Source organism: Nannospalax galili, unplaced genomic scaffold (genome assembly GCF_000622305.1).
Source record: "Nannospalax galili isolate Female #2095 unplaced genomic scaffold, S.galili_v1.0 scaffold1585, whole genome shotgun sequence".
Classification (NCBI taxonomy): Eukaryota; Metazoa; Chordata; class Mammalia; order Rodentia; family Spalacidae; genus Nannospalax; species Nannospalax galili.
In genome coordinates, this window is record NW_008353737.1 from 430,869 (window position 1) to 447,400 (window position 16,532).

General features: G+C 42.6%; 1 protein-coding gene across 1 annotated transcript; it reads right to left on the bottom strand.

Moving 5' to 3' along the window:
- Positions 1-419: 419 nt before the first annotated feature.
- On the bottom strand, positions 420-15,630 carry Zbtb38 (zinc finger and BTB domain containing 38). Its single transcript, XM_008850878.3, has 2 exons — positions 15,378-15,630; positions 420-6,487 (listed from the first exon to the last, which is right to left on the bottom strand). Exon 2 carries the CDS (start codon positions 6,485-6,487, stop codon positions 2,900-2,902), a length of 3,588 nt encoding a protein of 1,195 aa, XP_008849100.1. The 5' UTR covers positions 15,378-15,630; the 3' UTR covers positions 420-2,899.
- Positions 15,631-16,532: the final 902 nt, after the last annotated feature.

A 16,532-nucleotide genomic window follows, 5' to 3' on the forward strand; every position in this document is an offset into this window, starting at 1 on the left:
CTACCCCCAACATTCATTTACCAGAAGCATTCAATGTCTCCTATTCCATTTTTATTATTTGTCACAATCTATCTGAGCCTAAGCACATAGGTAGGGGCCATGAAATGTAAACAAGGAAACAGAAATATAATGAAAAAGTGTGTGTATAACAAAGGCGAGACACATACAGATGAAATAATTGCAGAAGAATTGACATCAAGACATTTCAAAAGAGACTTAATGTAGGAATAAGCTATTTTAATCAAGCAAAACAAATTTATCTTTATTATTTCTAAAAATAAAATTAGACTTTTCCAACCCTTAACATCTGCATTTAATAATATCTTCTAACCAAAATACAGATGGTAAAACAGAAAATTACAATATATCTTGTACAGCATACAGTATGTTCACTGTTTCCACTTACTTTAATTCTACTTGGTCATTATGTACTCAATGCATACTTTAAACATCACTCATAACATTTTCACAATCAACAACAACAAAAAAATGTAACCAGTTGTCTTAAAACGGCTCTGCTATAAATTGTATAGAATATACAGAATTACAAAGTCAAGTATTTTATCAAAATATACACCCCTCCCTGAAACTAACACAAGCTATTAACATTTTAAATGAATACAGTTATAGAAAATATTTTCAAAATTATTTTTCATGTATAAATATTCTGCCATATTTACTTTGGTCTAGAATTATCAGCATACAAGTCCACTTAAAAAATATCCACATATGAGGGCTGGGAGACATCATTACATGTGTTAGTTTTATATTTGTAGTTAAAAATCAAAATAACTAAAATACATAACTGATTGCATTATAATCATAACTGAGATAAAACAAATGAGTGGATCACAGGATTGCTTATTCACTACTCTAATTATTAATTTAAAAGTGATTTTCATAAGCCCTTTGTGACTATCTCCTTAACACAACCCGAATGAGTGGTCCGGGTGTACCTATATACAACATATAAAATATACTTGAATTCACTTGCATTTTCCCATTTTTCTCTACTATATAATACTGTATGTAGGTGAAAGTCAATGAACAAAAGATAAATGCAGATACAATATTGGGGTTATTTAACAGCAAAGTACTACAGTATAAAAAGGTCAACTTGATCATGTCCTTTTCTGGGTGTTTTTCTTGCCCGCCCAAATCCACACTAAGTCTTCTTCACAGAGACATCACAACACATGTTGCAAGAAACTGGAGTCTTTTGAGCTACGTCTTCATAAGGATAACCTTCCAACCTTGGGTTTCCATCTACCAAATCCAACGAGCATGAACGGCCAAAGGCCACTCGAACTGAGTTCTAAATTTTGTTCATACTGCTGACCAAAGGGTAGGAAGGTGTTCTCCCTCCTTCCTATTCTGGCAGTTTTAAAACTAAGAATCATCAATTCCAGCTTTCCAAGAACCTAGTTTATGTGAAAGAAGATCCTATAGGGCAATTAGATTTTTTAAGGGCAATCTTGACAGTATTTTTTCAGTATAAAAAGATTAAAAATTTATATGGAGTTTTAGCAAGGGAGCTAGGTGTCTGCAAACATGAAGACGAAGCATCTGACTTTATGGATGTGTTTCTGAGTCGTGTGAGTAAGGGACAGAACCTCATTACTCCACATTCTATCTTCCAACCCCTAAAGAACAAAGCTGTTATTGGAGGCAAGGAAGGTCATCACTTCCTCTTGCCCACTATGTCATTAATAAGTGTGGGGGCTTCTGTTGTCCTTTTATTCAAAACTAGTATGTACCTGTGGGCTGCATAATCTCCAAAGAGGTGTACGACAGAGGAATTAGACTTTCTGTCATTTTCAAGTGCCTAAGATTTCACTACCACAGAGCTGTGTCTTGCACTCAATCTCCTGAACACTCCTTCAGAGGAATGGGAGACCTCAGGATTATTTGACCCCTTACATCTGTGTGGAATAGCCTCCGACATCCATGGCCTTGGGATGACTGGAAGACTGCAGAGAGTTTCAGAAGAATTTGACCCTTCTTCATTCTCTGAGGTGAGGCCACTGCAAAGGATTATTCAGCATAGGTAATCTCAGGTAAGTTCTGGGAAGTCTTTCCCCAAAGATAAGGCATGATCTATGCTTTCTGTGACTTGAGTAGACCAGTTCTAATAACAGCTCAGCCATACTTTAAGAGAACAGCATAGCATTCCAAATCTAGAAGCATAAACATGCTCGTAAGTCATATTCAAAATGCTTTCTATTTGATTTTTAACCAGCTCTCATTATTTGCAGATCTATTGCTCATTATAATTCTCTACAAGGTATATGGACAGGTAAAAGGTATAGTGACTTATATATGTATTTTACAAGGCTTATGCTGCAGAAAAGTAGTTCTACATAATGTTATAAATGTCCTACTTTAGGTTACGAATTACATACATATTTTCAGTATTTTATTAAGTATTTCGTGGATAGCCATTTACTTAAACAAAGATTTAATAGTGCAGAGGCCAGATGGGAATAAATACTGTCATAGCTCGTTTATCATTTAACACGTCAAAGATGCCATCTTCATACATTGGACTCTTACATTCTCCAGTGACTAAAGATGACTCAGCAGTTATTTCTCATGCGCGTTTACCAGGATGTTTTAAAGTAGGCTAAAACCCAGCTGCTTTTTCACTGGTAGAAATACCACAGTGAAGAACATTAACTTTCACAAAATACTTGGGATGTTAGCGGAGTCAGCTATTTTGTTTTTGTGCACTTTGTGTGAAGTGAATAATAAAATCCAAAGTACGCATTAGGATCCTTTTTCTGGATTTTTCACAAATGAAACAAATTTTTTTTCACTCCTTCATGACTAGTGTGTGAACAAAACTAAACTTAAAAAAATCATCACAAACTTAACTTTTTGAAGAGTTTTCTAACTGTTGTCACTCAAAGGCCATTTTCAACAATGGTTGCGTGCTGTCCTTCTGGTCACTGTCTTCTGAATCCGTGTGCTGACTCTCCAACGGGTCTGAGTTCTCCTGGCACATATCATCTGTTTTCTCTGACCTACTTGAGCTTTTGAATAAGTGTTTCTTTTGGTGCATTCTGAGGGCGGCAGCCGTTTTGCATATTTTGGGACACTGGAAGCAAGCAAAGCCTTTCCCATCATGTTCCTGGACATGCCTCCGCTCGTGATTCCTTTTTGTGGAAAGATACAAAAATCCCTGAAGGCAGTACTGACAGTGGTAACGCTTTTCACCAGTGTGGATTCTTTCATGGATTTTGAGAGTCTCGTTCAACGTGAACGCCTTGTTGCAATACTGACAGATGAACTCCTTCACCCCCAGGTGGATGCGTTCATGTTTCTGTAAGTTGCCTTGCACTGAGAAGCACCGCCCACAGGTCTTGCATTGGTACGGCTTCTCCCCAGTGTGACACCTCATGTGCATTTTGAGTGTGGAAGGGCTCTGGAATTGCTTAGCACAGAGTTCGCAGATGTGAGGCTTGGAAGTGAGATGTTGGTGAGGTTTGCCTTGGTTTCCAGCCCCTGATGCTCTGTCACCATCACAGAGTTCACACTGCAGCTTGGGCATCTCTTTATTTTCTTCTTCCTCGAAGGCCTTATCTGGAGGTGGCTTTCCTTCAGCGCAATCCAGTTTGGCTGGGTATTTGCACCTACTGCTTGGGCTTCTGCTTCCACGCTCTTTCCTCCAATGGACTTTCCTCATTTTTCTCAACTGTTTGGATTTCTTCTTGGGCTTGTAGTTGTAGTAAGGGCGCCATGGCTTGTCAGTGGAATCCTGGTCACTTGCATCGTCAAATGGTTCGCTCATGTCGACACACTCAGACTGGCAAAGCCCTAGTGGGCTGTCTCCATGGGTTTCTGGGTCACTCTCCTGAGGCAATGTTTCCTCCTGCATTTGATATTTGGGTCTTCTCCCTCTTTTGTAAAACAGTTTAGACCCAAGGATATGCCTTTTCACGATAGCTTCATTCCCAATTTTCACTGTTATTTGGCAAAGAGGTGCAACATTGCTATTTGTGGAGGTTCCAGGCAGAGCAGGTTTTGCAATGTATGTTTCAATTTTACTAGTTTCTTCAACAAGATTTGTGGTTTTGTTCAGAGACCCTCCAGGCTCAGTAATAGGTTTTGACTCCTCTAGTATTTCTTCCCTGTTACATGGAAGAGCTTTCCTTTTCTCCTTCAAGCTTTTGGGTCTGCCGGCAAGCTTACCCACTTTATCCACCTCAGGCTTGCTGTCATCTTTCAGGGACTGACTGATGGGTGAGTCTGAAGGGGCTTTGTGGTTGCTCTTGGTCAGAGAAGCAATGGCATTACTGTGCATGATCACTGATGAAAACTGGCTGCTGTGCACAATGACTGAGGGTGCTGAGCCACTGTAGCTGATCACAGAGGCCAAGTTCTCACTGCCATTGCTCAGAGATGAAACTGGGGCATCCCCTGTCTGTAGGTTGGAGCTGACAGCATTTGCAGAGGAGGAGACCGACATCTCAGTTGGGTAAAAGTTACTACCAAGATCAGTTTTCAGTGCCTCCTTTTTCCATTTGGTACCTTCTGCACTGTGTGCCTTGGCAGAAGTGGGTGCCTCCTGACATGCAGATGTTTCCATTGGGATGGCAGGACTGGTGGTCAAGGCATTTCCACCATCTTGGAAATTCAGTGTGGGTAATTCAGAGCTCTGCGGATTCTGAACAACATAGGTACCAGACGCAGACTCATTCATTTGACTGTTCTCGCGAGCATTTTCATATGAGGAATTTCGGTAGCTTTTATAAGGTGCTCTCTTACATCTCATAGGCAAGAGCCTATATAGCTTATATGGATAGACTGTAGGCTTTAAACCTCCGTTTGCTGTTTTCTTACTGATGGAAAGTCTGTGGTCTATGGCATGGAAAGACTTCTGATGGTTTTTTAGTATGTAGTAGGTCATAAAGGTTTCAAGGCAGAAAATGCACTGATAGCGCCTTTCTCCAGTGTGCCAAATCTCATGTCTTGTCCTGTACTCAGCCAGCGCAAACACTTTGTTGCAGTAATGGCAAGGATATGTTCTTCTCCATGAGTGAACATTTGCATGTCTTCGGAGGCTGGATAAAGTCACATAACTGCGTTTGCACACAACGCAACTGTAGAGCATCTGCCCATTGACATACTTCACCATGTGGTCTGTGTCTGGCAAGCTATCTCCAGTACTGGAAAATTCGCCAATCCTATTTTCAGACAACAAAGAGTCCGGACTTGTGAATGAGCTTCCATTTTGTCCAATAGTGGGATAGTTTTCTAAAAAGGGTGGGTTTCCTCCTGGCATAGGCATGTGGCTTGACCTCACACAGATTTGTTCGTGCCTATCCAGTCTGTTCAGGGTGGTGAACTGTTTGTTGCAAAGCTTGCACACGAAAGGCTCCTGGGTTGGCTTGTGGAGCTGCATGTGGGCACTGAGCAGAGTGCTACTGTCAAAGGATTTGGAACAACAGCTGCAATTATAGACAAGAGGTGGCACCTCTGCTGCTGGCTGGCCCGGGGCATCAGAAGGTTGGTTTTCATCTTCCCTGGGAAAATCGACGCCTTCGTTGCTGGGAGACTTTGAGTGAGACAGAATTGCTGCTGGCTGGGGACTTCTTTCTTTTTCTTGATTAGCCTCTGGGCTAGATGCTGGAGGGAGAGGAGTATTTTCTGTGGCTGAATTCGAATCCTGGGGTGTGGAGAGTGTCTTTGGCTTTCGGCAGGCTTTTGCTTTTGTGGCAAGGGCTTCACCTTTTTCTTTGCCTGTTTTCCCAGGTGAACTGCTCTCCTGTTCCTGCACAGGCTGACTCCTGTAGGTCTCGGTGATGGAAGAAACGGCATACGAGTGCTCCGCCAGCGTGCGAACAGGCTCCGCCTCGTGGCACACGTTGGTCCTCTCCAGGCAAAGGTTGGCTGTTTTCATGGAATCTGACACTTTTTTGAAGCTTGCCCTCAGGTCCAGTGGAGAAAACATGTTATTACTATTTTCTGTCTCAATGATGGAAAATGCATTTGTGATCCGTGGCCCACTGGTAATGGCTGGCTCTTCGTGCCTTCTTTCATTTTTTTCTTCTTTGACCACGCCCTTTTCAGTAATGCAGAATACGTAGGGACCTGGGGAATTTGAGAAGTTGCGGTCACTAAGGTCTTCCAAGAATGATATTCCCAGCTTCTTTCCCGCAGCTGCAAGATCAGTGACCGTTTCTTGCCTCTTGACCACCACAGTGGAGCTGTAGATATAATTAAGTATCTCTGTAAACACTTCGGCTTTGAGATCATCCAGCTGCAGGACATGACTGGAGATACAGATGGTATGGCTCCAAAAGATATTTTTGAAATAAAGGCTCGAAGCAGCCAGGACATTGCTGTGAGCTTTAAATTTGGTGTCTTCTACAATGATAGTGACATCACATAAAATGCCCCGAATGCGCTGCTCATTTAAGATGGAGAGCACTGTGTCACTGTGAAAGTCGTCCTTGAGGTCCCTGGAAAGGGACATGACTGTCATCTGAAACAAGACAGACAAAGAGTCAGAGTGCCATTCCATAAGTAATTTAAAAAAAAATTCTGGACTATTTGCAACTTCTGAGAAAAACTATTTTTTGTATGTGAAAATTCAGGCTTTAATCTTTCTGTTGCTCTTCCCAAGGCGTGGAAGTCAACATCAGAAGTTAAACTTTCTTGCCCAGACCGTTTCTCCTACCACTGCTCATAGTTGTAGTTGGAAATCCTCCCAGGACTCTTTCTCCACAAAGTTGTAGCTATATATAAACATCTGAATGTGGGGAGGGCAAGTTTCTGTTTTCCAAACATGAAGGGTCTCCTCACGATGCACCGAGCCCCTAGGTGGCCCTTGTTCTGGTCTGAGGTGTTACTCTCTTTTAGAGTCAGCCTCTTTTATTGCAGTGAAAACTATCTGAGAGGAGCAAGGGAGCAATGGCTTGTATGTTCAAAGGTTTAAGTCACTCTTGAAGAGAGTGGCAGAGCAGAACAACTCACATCACGGTGGCAGGAGGAGGGGGAAAGGGAGATGGGAGGGAAGGGACAGAAAGGAGGAGAGGGGAAGGGAGGGAACACTTGGGCTAACTAGTTTTCTTCTTTTTCCCTTATACTCCATTCAAGCCCCCAGCCTCTGTGGTGTTGCCCACATTGAGGGTGGGTCTTCCTTAGTGACACATCCACAGGTAGGTTTTACTAATCTCCTGGGGACCTCTCAACCCCATTAAGCTGATAATCAACACTGACCATCACATTCTTACGTGTTATGGGAGGAGGGGGGCTCTTGTCATTCTCTACATGTCTTACTGAGAACCCAGGATGGCAGAGCCTACTGACACCCTAGAGAGGGGTGACCAAAGCAGTGGCTTTTACACTTGTCCATAGTAAGAAATACACAGTACACAGTGACCCACGACACAAATGGAATTAATACTTACCTGACTACATAAAGTCTATTCTGTTCTAGTACCGTCTACTTAAAAAATGCAAACAGGGCTGGAGAGATGGCTCAGCAGTTAAGAGCACTGACTGCTCTTGCAGAGGACCCGGGTTCGATTCCCAGCACCCACATGGCGGCTATGAACCATCCTTAACTCCAGTTCCAGAGGAATCTGAAGCCTTCTGACCTCTGCGGCATTGCACGACATAGGTGCACTCATATACATGCAGGCAATACGCTCATACACATAAAAAAAATAATAATTTTTAAAAATGCAAACAGTAACTCACTATTTCCACTAACTGCCAATACATCATCTTTCCAGCTTTTTGTGAGATGAAACCCTCTTTCTACAGGACATACTAATGATGTCCTCTGTGCTATCTGGTACACATTGTTTCCAGAAAACCACACAGCTTGGTGATATTTCTTTACTGCCAGTGGCAATGTCTTGCTGGCTCTGGAGCACAGCATTTAGCTCATGGCATCTATTTAGCTGGAAAGACCAGATGGCCACACAAAGAACGTCTCTTTACCTTCTTGTAAAGCTGCTATTATAAACTGGGTTCCATTATGCATTTAGCTTCCTTTATACAAGCTAAATCCTTGCAGCACGTTTAGCCATAGGAAAAGAGCACCTTTCTACTAATGTACCCTTCAATTCAGATAAAGGAATAACACTCTTTTAGTTCTTGGGACAAAGGCACTTAGAATTTTATCACTCGTTATAGCCAATCTTAGCTAGGATTTCTGGTGCGACCATGCTTTCATTTCTTTATTAACATTTGTTCTACTCTTGTTTGTCCGGTCTTTAATCTTCCATGAGTCTTTTCTAGAATTGTGAGGGATTCTTTCTACAAATAAAAATGGAATTCAATAAAATGGAACTTTATGGTTTCTTCCATGCCCCTGAAGGAGAAAAGCTGCTCTGCAAAGACTCGGTGTTTGTTCTTCATTGGCCAAAGACCAGTAGCAGTCTTTCCAGATACTTCTTTTGTCTTCCTTGTGATCTGGTCTGGGCTCTTGGAGGATCTACTTTCTCCACTGGCTCATATTCTTATCCTGTTTAGCTTCTCTGTACACACCCATGCGTGCATACATATACACACACACACACACACACACACACACACGCACACACACACACACACGTAAATAAATAGTCGACATGCTTCTTTTTGGAAAGTAAGAAAGACTGGGCAGTACATGAGTTGCTACCTGCTTGGAAAGAAGGTCTGGTACCACGTGGTTGTGCCCCCTGCACTCACACACTGCTGCCTGAGTGTCTGTGGCCAATAACTGCCTCCCTGGTCCCTTCATCACGTCAGTTCTAGTCACTGATAGAATGGTAAGTATGATGGTTTTTATGTTAACTGACAGACTCTAGAATCACCTGAGAGACTGGCCTCTTGGCATATATGGGGTGGGGGTTACCTCGATTATATTGAATTGGGGAGACCTGCCCTTTGTGGGTGGCACCATTCCCAAGTTTGGGACTTTGGACTGTGTAAGTGGAGAAAGGGAGCTAAGCAACAGCATGCATCCATCTTTCTCTGGTTCCTGATTGTGGATGCTATGTGACCAGTTGCTTCAGGCTCCCGACACCTTGACTTCCGCTATGATGGACTGAAACTTTGGATGGAATGAATACTGTTCCCCTTAAGTTACCTTTTTAAAATAAAAATTATTGTGTGTATGCACGATGCGTGTGGGGAGGGCATATGTGCCACAGTATGCATGTGGAGGTCAGAGGACAACTTTGTGGAGTTGGTTCTCTTCTTCCACCTTTACACAGGTTCCAGAGACTGAACTCAGGTCACTGGATTTGCCTGGCAAGCGCCTTTACCTACTGAGCCATCTCACCAGCTCCTTAAGTTGTTTTGTCAGAATATTTGTCATAGCAATAGGAAAAGAAACTAAGTCAGGAAGGAAGATCTCAGTGGATATAACACACAGCAGATTCAAATGAAAGCCAAGATTTAGAACTAACTGCTAGAGGGAAGGTGGCATTCTCACCCAAATCTATATTCTTTGACATCGAAAATCTAAGCACTTTACAATGCTCCTCCACATTTCTTTCTAGAAAATAAATTAAAGCAGTCTCAGGAGCTCCTACAGGAGAAAGCCCACAGTAGTTCTCAGAACAAGTGTCAGTTGGGAAGAGGAGGAGATTTAATTGACATAGTTTCTAAAATGCTTTCTAAAAAAGTTCTGTGCAGCAAGTTTACTATTCTTAGCAGTGTTGCTGAGATAGAAATGATAAACATGAGAAGGCTAATAAAATGTTCTAAATGTAGCCAGGTGTGGTGGCGCAGGCCTTTAATCCCAGCACTCAGGAGGCAAAGGCAGGCAGATCTCTGTAAGTTGAGGCCAGCATGGTTTACATAATAAGTTCCAGGCCAGCTGGGGCTACAGGGAGACCCTGTCTCAAAAAGACCAACAAAACAAAACAAAACAAAACAAAACAAAAACCAAAACCCTTTTAAAAACACAAATACATATATGTATGCAGATAACATGCATGCATGAATATATGCCAAATAAATATGAACATATGATACACTTCTATTTATAAGCATTTATTTTGATATATAAATAGGGTGAATGTATAATTCAGCACCCAAAACAGGACACTAGAGAGAGAAAGGAGGTATAACTAATAACTATGCCAGATAAACAGCATACCCTGGGACTAGATTCCTGGGAGTCAACATGAATGGTCTCCCTATACTTACATATATAAACAAAGATGTAAACAAAATATATAGCTCCATAAAATTCAAAATAAAAATTATAACTTATGATTTTATTAAATTTTAATAAAAGTAGTTTTATTAAAATTATAACTTATGTGTGTGTTAGCATAAAATATACTTTATGTCAGTATGCAGATGCCAGAGGGAAATTCTAGTCAATCAGCACATTTGGAGTCTTTTGAATGCTTTTGGGTCCTGCCATACTCCAGCTTAACATGATCAACACATACACATAATACAGTATGGGCTCCTAAATCAGACACTTTTGATGATCAACATGACTTTGAAAGGCCACATGTGCTGATACACACTTGCAATTCCAGCACTTAGGAACTTCCTGCCTCAGCCCTCCCAAGTTCAAGGCCAGCCTGGGTTACATGGTGAGATCTTGTCTCCAAGAAATAAAACAAATATAAGATCTTTTCCTATACTTGTTTTCAGAATTACCTGGCTTGTGTGTGTTCATGTTTGTATAGGTGTGTATGTGTGTGTATGTGTGTGTCTATGTGGACACCAGAGATGAGCCTCAGGTGGTGTTCCTCAGGAGCCATTTACCTTTGTTTTTGAGACAGGGTCTCTTATTGAGACCTAGAGATCACTGTTTTAGGCTAAGCTGGCTGGTCATCATGCCCGAGGAAATCACCTGTCTTTGCCTCTTCCGTGCTGGGATTACAAGCATGTAATGCCATGCCTAGCTTTCCTATATGGGTGATGAGGATCAAACTTAGGTCTATATACTTGTACAGCAAGCACTTTACTGACTGAACTATATCTGCAGCTCCAGAATTGCCAATCTTTTAAAAAAGAAAACAAATCTGTGTTCATTCGTGGTAAGAGATTTCAATGGTACAGATGGGCATGAAGATAAGAGGCAGTCTCCTCTCCATCCTGACCACCCACTCCCCACGTGTACAGGTCAACTCAGCACGTGTTCTCCCTTGTCATGGTTTCCTTTTCTCAGAGCATGTGGTAATGTTTTTGTCCCACATTTATCTTTCCTGATGAGCCCAGAGTGCAGGGACAACCTTGCCCATCTGTACCTACAGGCACAGTGTATGCTGATGATGCTGATGATGAGAGGACAGCAATGTAAGCAATGGCTTAAAATACACATTGTGCAGACAAATAGAACTTCCTGACTTAGAGCCTTAAAAATCAGACCAGAACAAGACCAATTCTACTCTACAGGGAGCAAAATTATGAGGAAAATAAAAAATAATTCTTGTCATTTCTATTTTCATGCCCTTTAACCTGGAAGTTCTTTTTCCTTTTTTTTTTTTCTTTGTCTTTTGAAACAGGGTCTCCTTGTAGCCCCAGCTGGCCTGAACTTACTGTGTAGACCAGGCTGGCCTTGAACTCACCGAGATCCGCCTGCCTCTGCCTCCCCAGTGCTGGAACTAAAGGCGTGTGCCACCACACCTGGTGTAGTATGTTGAGGTGGATAGTAATGGTGCAAAAGCAATGAGAGGTAAAACTGCTGGCAGCTTAGCAGCTACTGTACCAGGGATATCCAACTGAAAAGGGACAGTGATACAGCTTATTAACTCTTGACCTTGAGACTGTGCATATGTGTGTGTGTGTGTGTGTGTGTGTGTATGTATGCATGTGTGTTTAAATAGTCTGTGTGATAAAACAGAGGTATACCTGTCACCTAGAAAAGCAATCAGGCAGTTGAGCTGTAGGCTTAACTAGCTGCTTTTTCCCCACAGAATACCATTTTCCTTGAAAGGATCACCAATAGACAAACTAGGGTTTTGAGAAGTTTATTTTTGTCAAACGTTTTCTTAAAAATGGAATAAGATGGCCTATCATTTCATAGACATAGTTATTTTGCTACCAGTAATAAGATTTGGTTTTCAAATGAAACTTAAATTTTAGAAGTCATGTTTCCCAATACAGAGTGATTTTTCTTAGGAGGCTCATGGTGGTGTGAATGAATATGGTTTTTTAATATTGTGTAACTAATCTGGAAGACTGACCCACCCCAGGGGACCAATATTTTTCAATAACAAAAACATTATTTTAAAAAAAATCATGCATGGGCTAAAAGGTGCAAAAGGAACTAGTAGATTTAAAGGCAACAAAGTATGAGCAGTTCCTTGGTGTGGTTTCAGATTCCACGCTGCAACCAACTGTTAGAAACTCACTTGTCAAGTTTGGGTGTAATGTCAAAGAATATCCACAATGAACTAGAAAGCCTTTTATAACAATAACAACACAACCTCTCTTTTCCAACTTCATGTATGAAGTTGGATATTCTTTATATACCTCAACTGATGCAACATGCTGTATTACAACTGAATGTAGTAAGAGATGGGAAATTCAAGCTTTCTAATAAGCAAAACTTAAAGATATTTGCTAAAATATAAAACAATACACGTCCTCGCTGGGTTTTTGTTTGTTTGAGACAATAGTAATTTTAAATAAAATGTTTTTAAAGAAATCTTAACTTTTTTTATTTATTCATTTTTGTTCTATGTATATGAATTTTTGCCAATGTGGAAGTGTACCATGTGCATATAATAGAGTTATGGATGGTTCTTAGCCACCACGTGGGTACTGGGAACCAAACACTCTAAGAGCAGCCAATGCTCTTAACCACTGAGCTGTCTCTCCACCCCCAATAAATCATATAATTAGGTTGACTATAGCCATTTGGCATGAGTACACTGAGTGATTTTAAATACTCATTTAAAGTTTTTGTTATTGTTTGTTTGTTTCTTTTTTTTGAGCCAGGGTCTCCCTGTAGCCCCAACTGGACTATAACTCAATATGTAGACCAGGCTGGCCTCAATCTTACAGAAATCTGCCTGACTCTGACTCCTGAGTGCTAGGATTAAAGTAAAATTCCCTGCTCATTTAAAGTTTTGAACATAGCAAATATTGATTAACAGACCTCAGGTGAAGAAAACTTCTTTGAATCTCCAATGATAACAATATAAGTAGATCCTGGGACCAAAATGTTTGGAACTACTGTGCTAATCAGTAAGACAATGGTCACAGTAATTTGAAATAATTTCTGCCTCCTGGAAATTATTTTATTTTAATCAATAAAAAGAAAATCACACGTAAGTCTCTCACATGAGGTCTAAGTATACAGTGAATGAAAGTAAGGTAAAAGACAAAACAGAAATCTCTTGGTAACAGAGGGGGAAACCAAAGGATGGGGACATGCCCACAGTTCACAGAGGGGGCCAAGGGATGGGGATATGCCCACAGTTCACAGAGGGGGCCAAGGGATGGGGATATGCCCACAGTTCACAGAGGGGGCCAAGGGATGGGGATATGCCCACAGTTCACAGAGGGGGCCAAGGGATGGGGATATGCCCACAGTTCACAGAGGGGGCCAAGGGATGGGGATATGCCCACAGTTCACAGAGGGGGCCAAGGGATGGGGATATGCCCACAGTTCACAGAGGGGGCCAAGGGATGGGGATATGCCCACAGTTCACAGAGGGGGCCAAGGGATGGGGATATGCCCACAGTTCACAGAGGGGGCCAAGGGATGGGGATATGCCCACAGTTCACAGAGGAGGCCAAGGGATAGGGATATGCCCACAGTTCACAGAGGAGGCCAAGGGATGGGGATATGCCCACAGTTCACAGAGGGGGCCAAGGGATAGGGATATGTCCACAGGTCATAGAGGGGGGCCAAGGGATGGCAAAAATATCCACAGTTCACAGAGTGGGATCAGGAGATGGGGCCATGCCCACAGCTCATAGATGCGCTATTCCCACACTTGAGGTGGTTATCCTCTCCTGAGTTTGAGTAAGGTTAAAAGGCCAGGTGAACCAGTCAGCTACATCATACCATTTTCAGGTGAAAATTGTTCCTTGATTTGTAGTGCTGCCATCTTATTCTGTTCCCACAATTTACTATTGTTTGCATCTTGTTCTCCAAGTCCTAAGAAATATTTGGGTCATAATAATCTACTTGTTCAAATGACTCCATTCATTTATTTAAAATCAGGTCTTGGGGGCTTGAGAGATAGCTCAGCGGTTAAAAGCATGCACTGCTCTTCCAGAGGGCCTGAGCTCAGCTCCCAGCAATCACATCAGGTGGCTTACAGCTGCCTGTTGCTCCAGCTCCTGGGGTACTGACACCTCTGGCATTTGCAAGCACCTGCACTCACATGCACATACCCTCCCACACACAGGTGCACACACATATATGCATAAATAAAAATAAAAATCAGGTCCCCCATTATATCTAGAACACTGCTTTTAGGCCATCATTTCACCATTCTGGGACTGAGTATGAAAACAAGGCAACAATTCTTGTCAATAATCCAACTCCTATTTCCAGCATTATTAAAGCTCCCCCCCCCAATCAGTTAAGGCAATTCTTTAGAAATATACAGAAATAATTCCCAGCTGGGTGTTGTGGCATACACCTTTAATCCCAGCATTGGGAGACAGAGGCAGGCGGATCTCTGTGAGATCGAGACCAACCTGGTATATATAGTGAGTTCCAGCCAGCTGGGGCTATGGGGAGACCCTGTCTCAACCCCTCCCTCAAAAGTTAAAATTCTCATATAAATTCTCTGAGTTTATTATTTACTTCTTTATAGGGCTCGCTAATAAAACCTGGTTGTTTGGTGTGTATGTGTGTGCGTGCGCATGCTTGTGCATTTGGAGGCCAGAGGTTGATGTTAGGTGTCGTCCTCTATTACCCTCCACCTAGTTTTTTGAGACAGGGTTTCTCACTGAACCCGAAGGTTACCAACTGGGCTAGACGAGCTGGCCAGTGAACTCCAGCAACCCTTCTGCCTATGCCTCCCCTGCTCTGGAGTTACAGGCACATGCCAGCGTGCCAAGCTTTTCCATGGGTGTCAGGGATCCAAAACACAGGTCCTCATGCTTGCACAAAGTACTTTGTCTACCAAGTCATCTCCCCAACTCCCCAAATCTGGTGTGCTTATCTGTAAATCTCCAGGACACGACAGAGAGGAGAGTGAAGCAAACCTTTCCAGGGTGCTCAAGGCCACTCTCCAGGGCCAGGGTGGACCCCATTTCTCTAAATCTTCTGAACAAAGAAGACCAAGAGCTCTCCTGCAGCACTTGGCCACTCAGCACCTAACATAAATAATAGAGTTGAGCCAACAAAACAACTCTCCTCTCTCTACTGCAAGTCGTGTTCTATAAAAAGAAACTTAGAAATAAACCCTAACTAAAAAAAGAACACTCTGTATTAGGATACTGACCTGGAATCCTGCAAAAGTCAAATTCACATTCCATATCGGGCCAGCGCAGACCTATGGATGCAGAATCCACTATGTGAGGCCCTGCGGAAATTTTCTGACAAAGGACGGTTTGCTGCAGGGAGCTGGCTCCGCCATCCCACAGACATCCTTGCAGTAGATTTGCTCATAGTCATGGTGAGGTCTACGTCAGAGCTCACGTGATGGGGTGTTAGAAACACAAGCACCAGATCTTGAAAACAGATTACAAAACAGAAGCCTTTTATACAGCAGAACTGTGTCTAGGAAAAGGAATATCCTTTGATTTTGTCTTCTAAATTGTGGCCCAGAACGGGCACTGACGTGCTGTGTGTGCCAGGCTGCAACGTGCTGCGGCTATCAGATTCAGGGTGACACAGTGTGGCATGGGAAGTTCATTTCTTACCTGAAACTCAGACGAACATCAGGATCTGCTGAATGCGTTCCACAGAGGGGGTGGCTGGCTGGAGCAACCTCACCCACTACTGTGAAGGGGTAAACAACTGGCCTGCAGACTTGTAGTTGCGTGCATAGACTGTGAGAACGGGTATTGTCAGATTCATGAATGATGCAATGGGCCCAGCTAAACGTTTTTTGGGTTGCTTGTTTGCAAAGATAAAAGGGGAACAGGTCGGTGGTTTTCTTTTTCTTGTTGAAATGGAACAGTGTTTAGGGTAGTCTGCGTACCTTGGGTTCATCTCAGGATCAAGCTTGCCTGGACACCTGCTGGCTTAAGAAACCTGGCAAACAGGCTCAGAGACTGTCTCCTAAGCCCTCTGCGTGCTGTGTCCTTGTTTCAGCAAATTCCACCGAAACTTAAAGAGTCCCCAGTGCTGAAGGCATTTTCAGACTGTTGTTCCTTGGGACAGCTTCCTGTCCTGAAACTCCCCACTGTAGGGCTGAGTTGCCTGTTGTGATAGTTGGTTTTAACCCAAGGGCTGACTGAGTTAGTGGAAGATGTCTCTGACTTTCCCAGTTGACTGTTACCCCTGGGGTGGGTGGAGGGGACCGTTGCACATTCTGGCTTCTGAACAAGAATGAACCTTTAGCTAGTGGCAAGGATGGGTTCTCCTAAAATGCACAGGGCAGCAGCTGCTGCTTTGGTGTTAGCCAATCGGATTCTACTCTACTCTTCCCTCG

Excerpts from the sequence above, each read along its gene's own strand:
- Zbtb38 (XM_008850878.3), bottom strand. The coding sequence starts at position 6,487 with ATGACAGTCATGTCCCTTTCCAGGGACCTCAAGGACGACTTTCACAGT.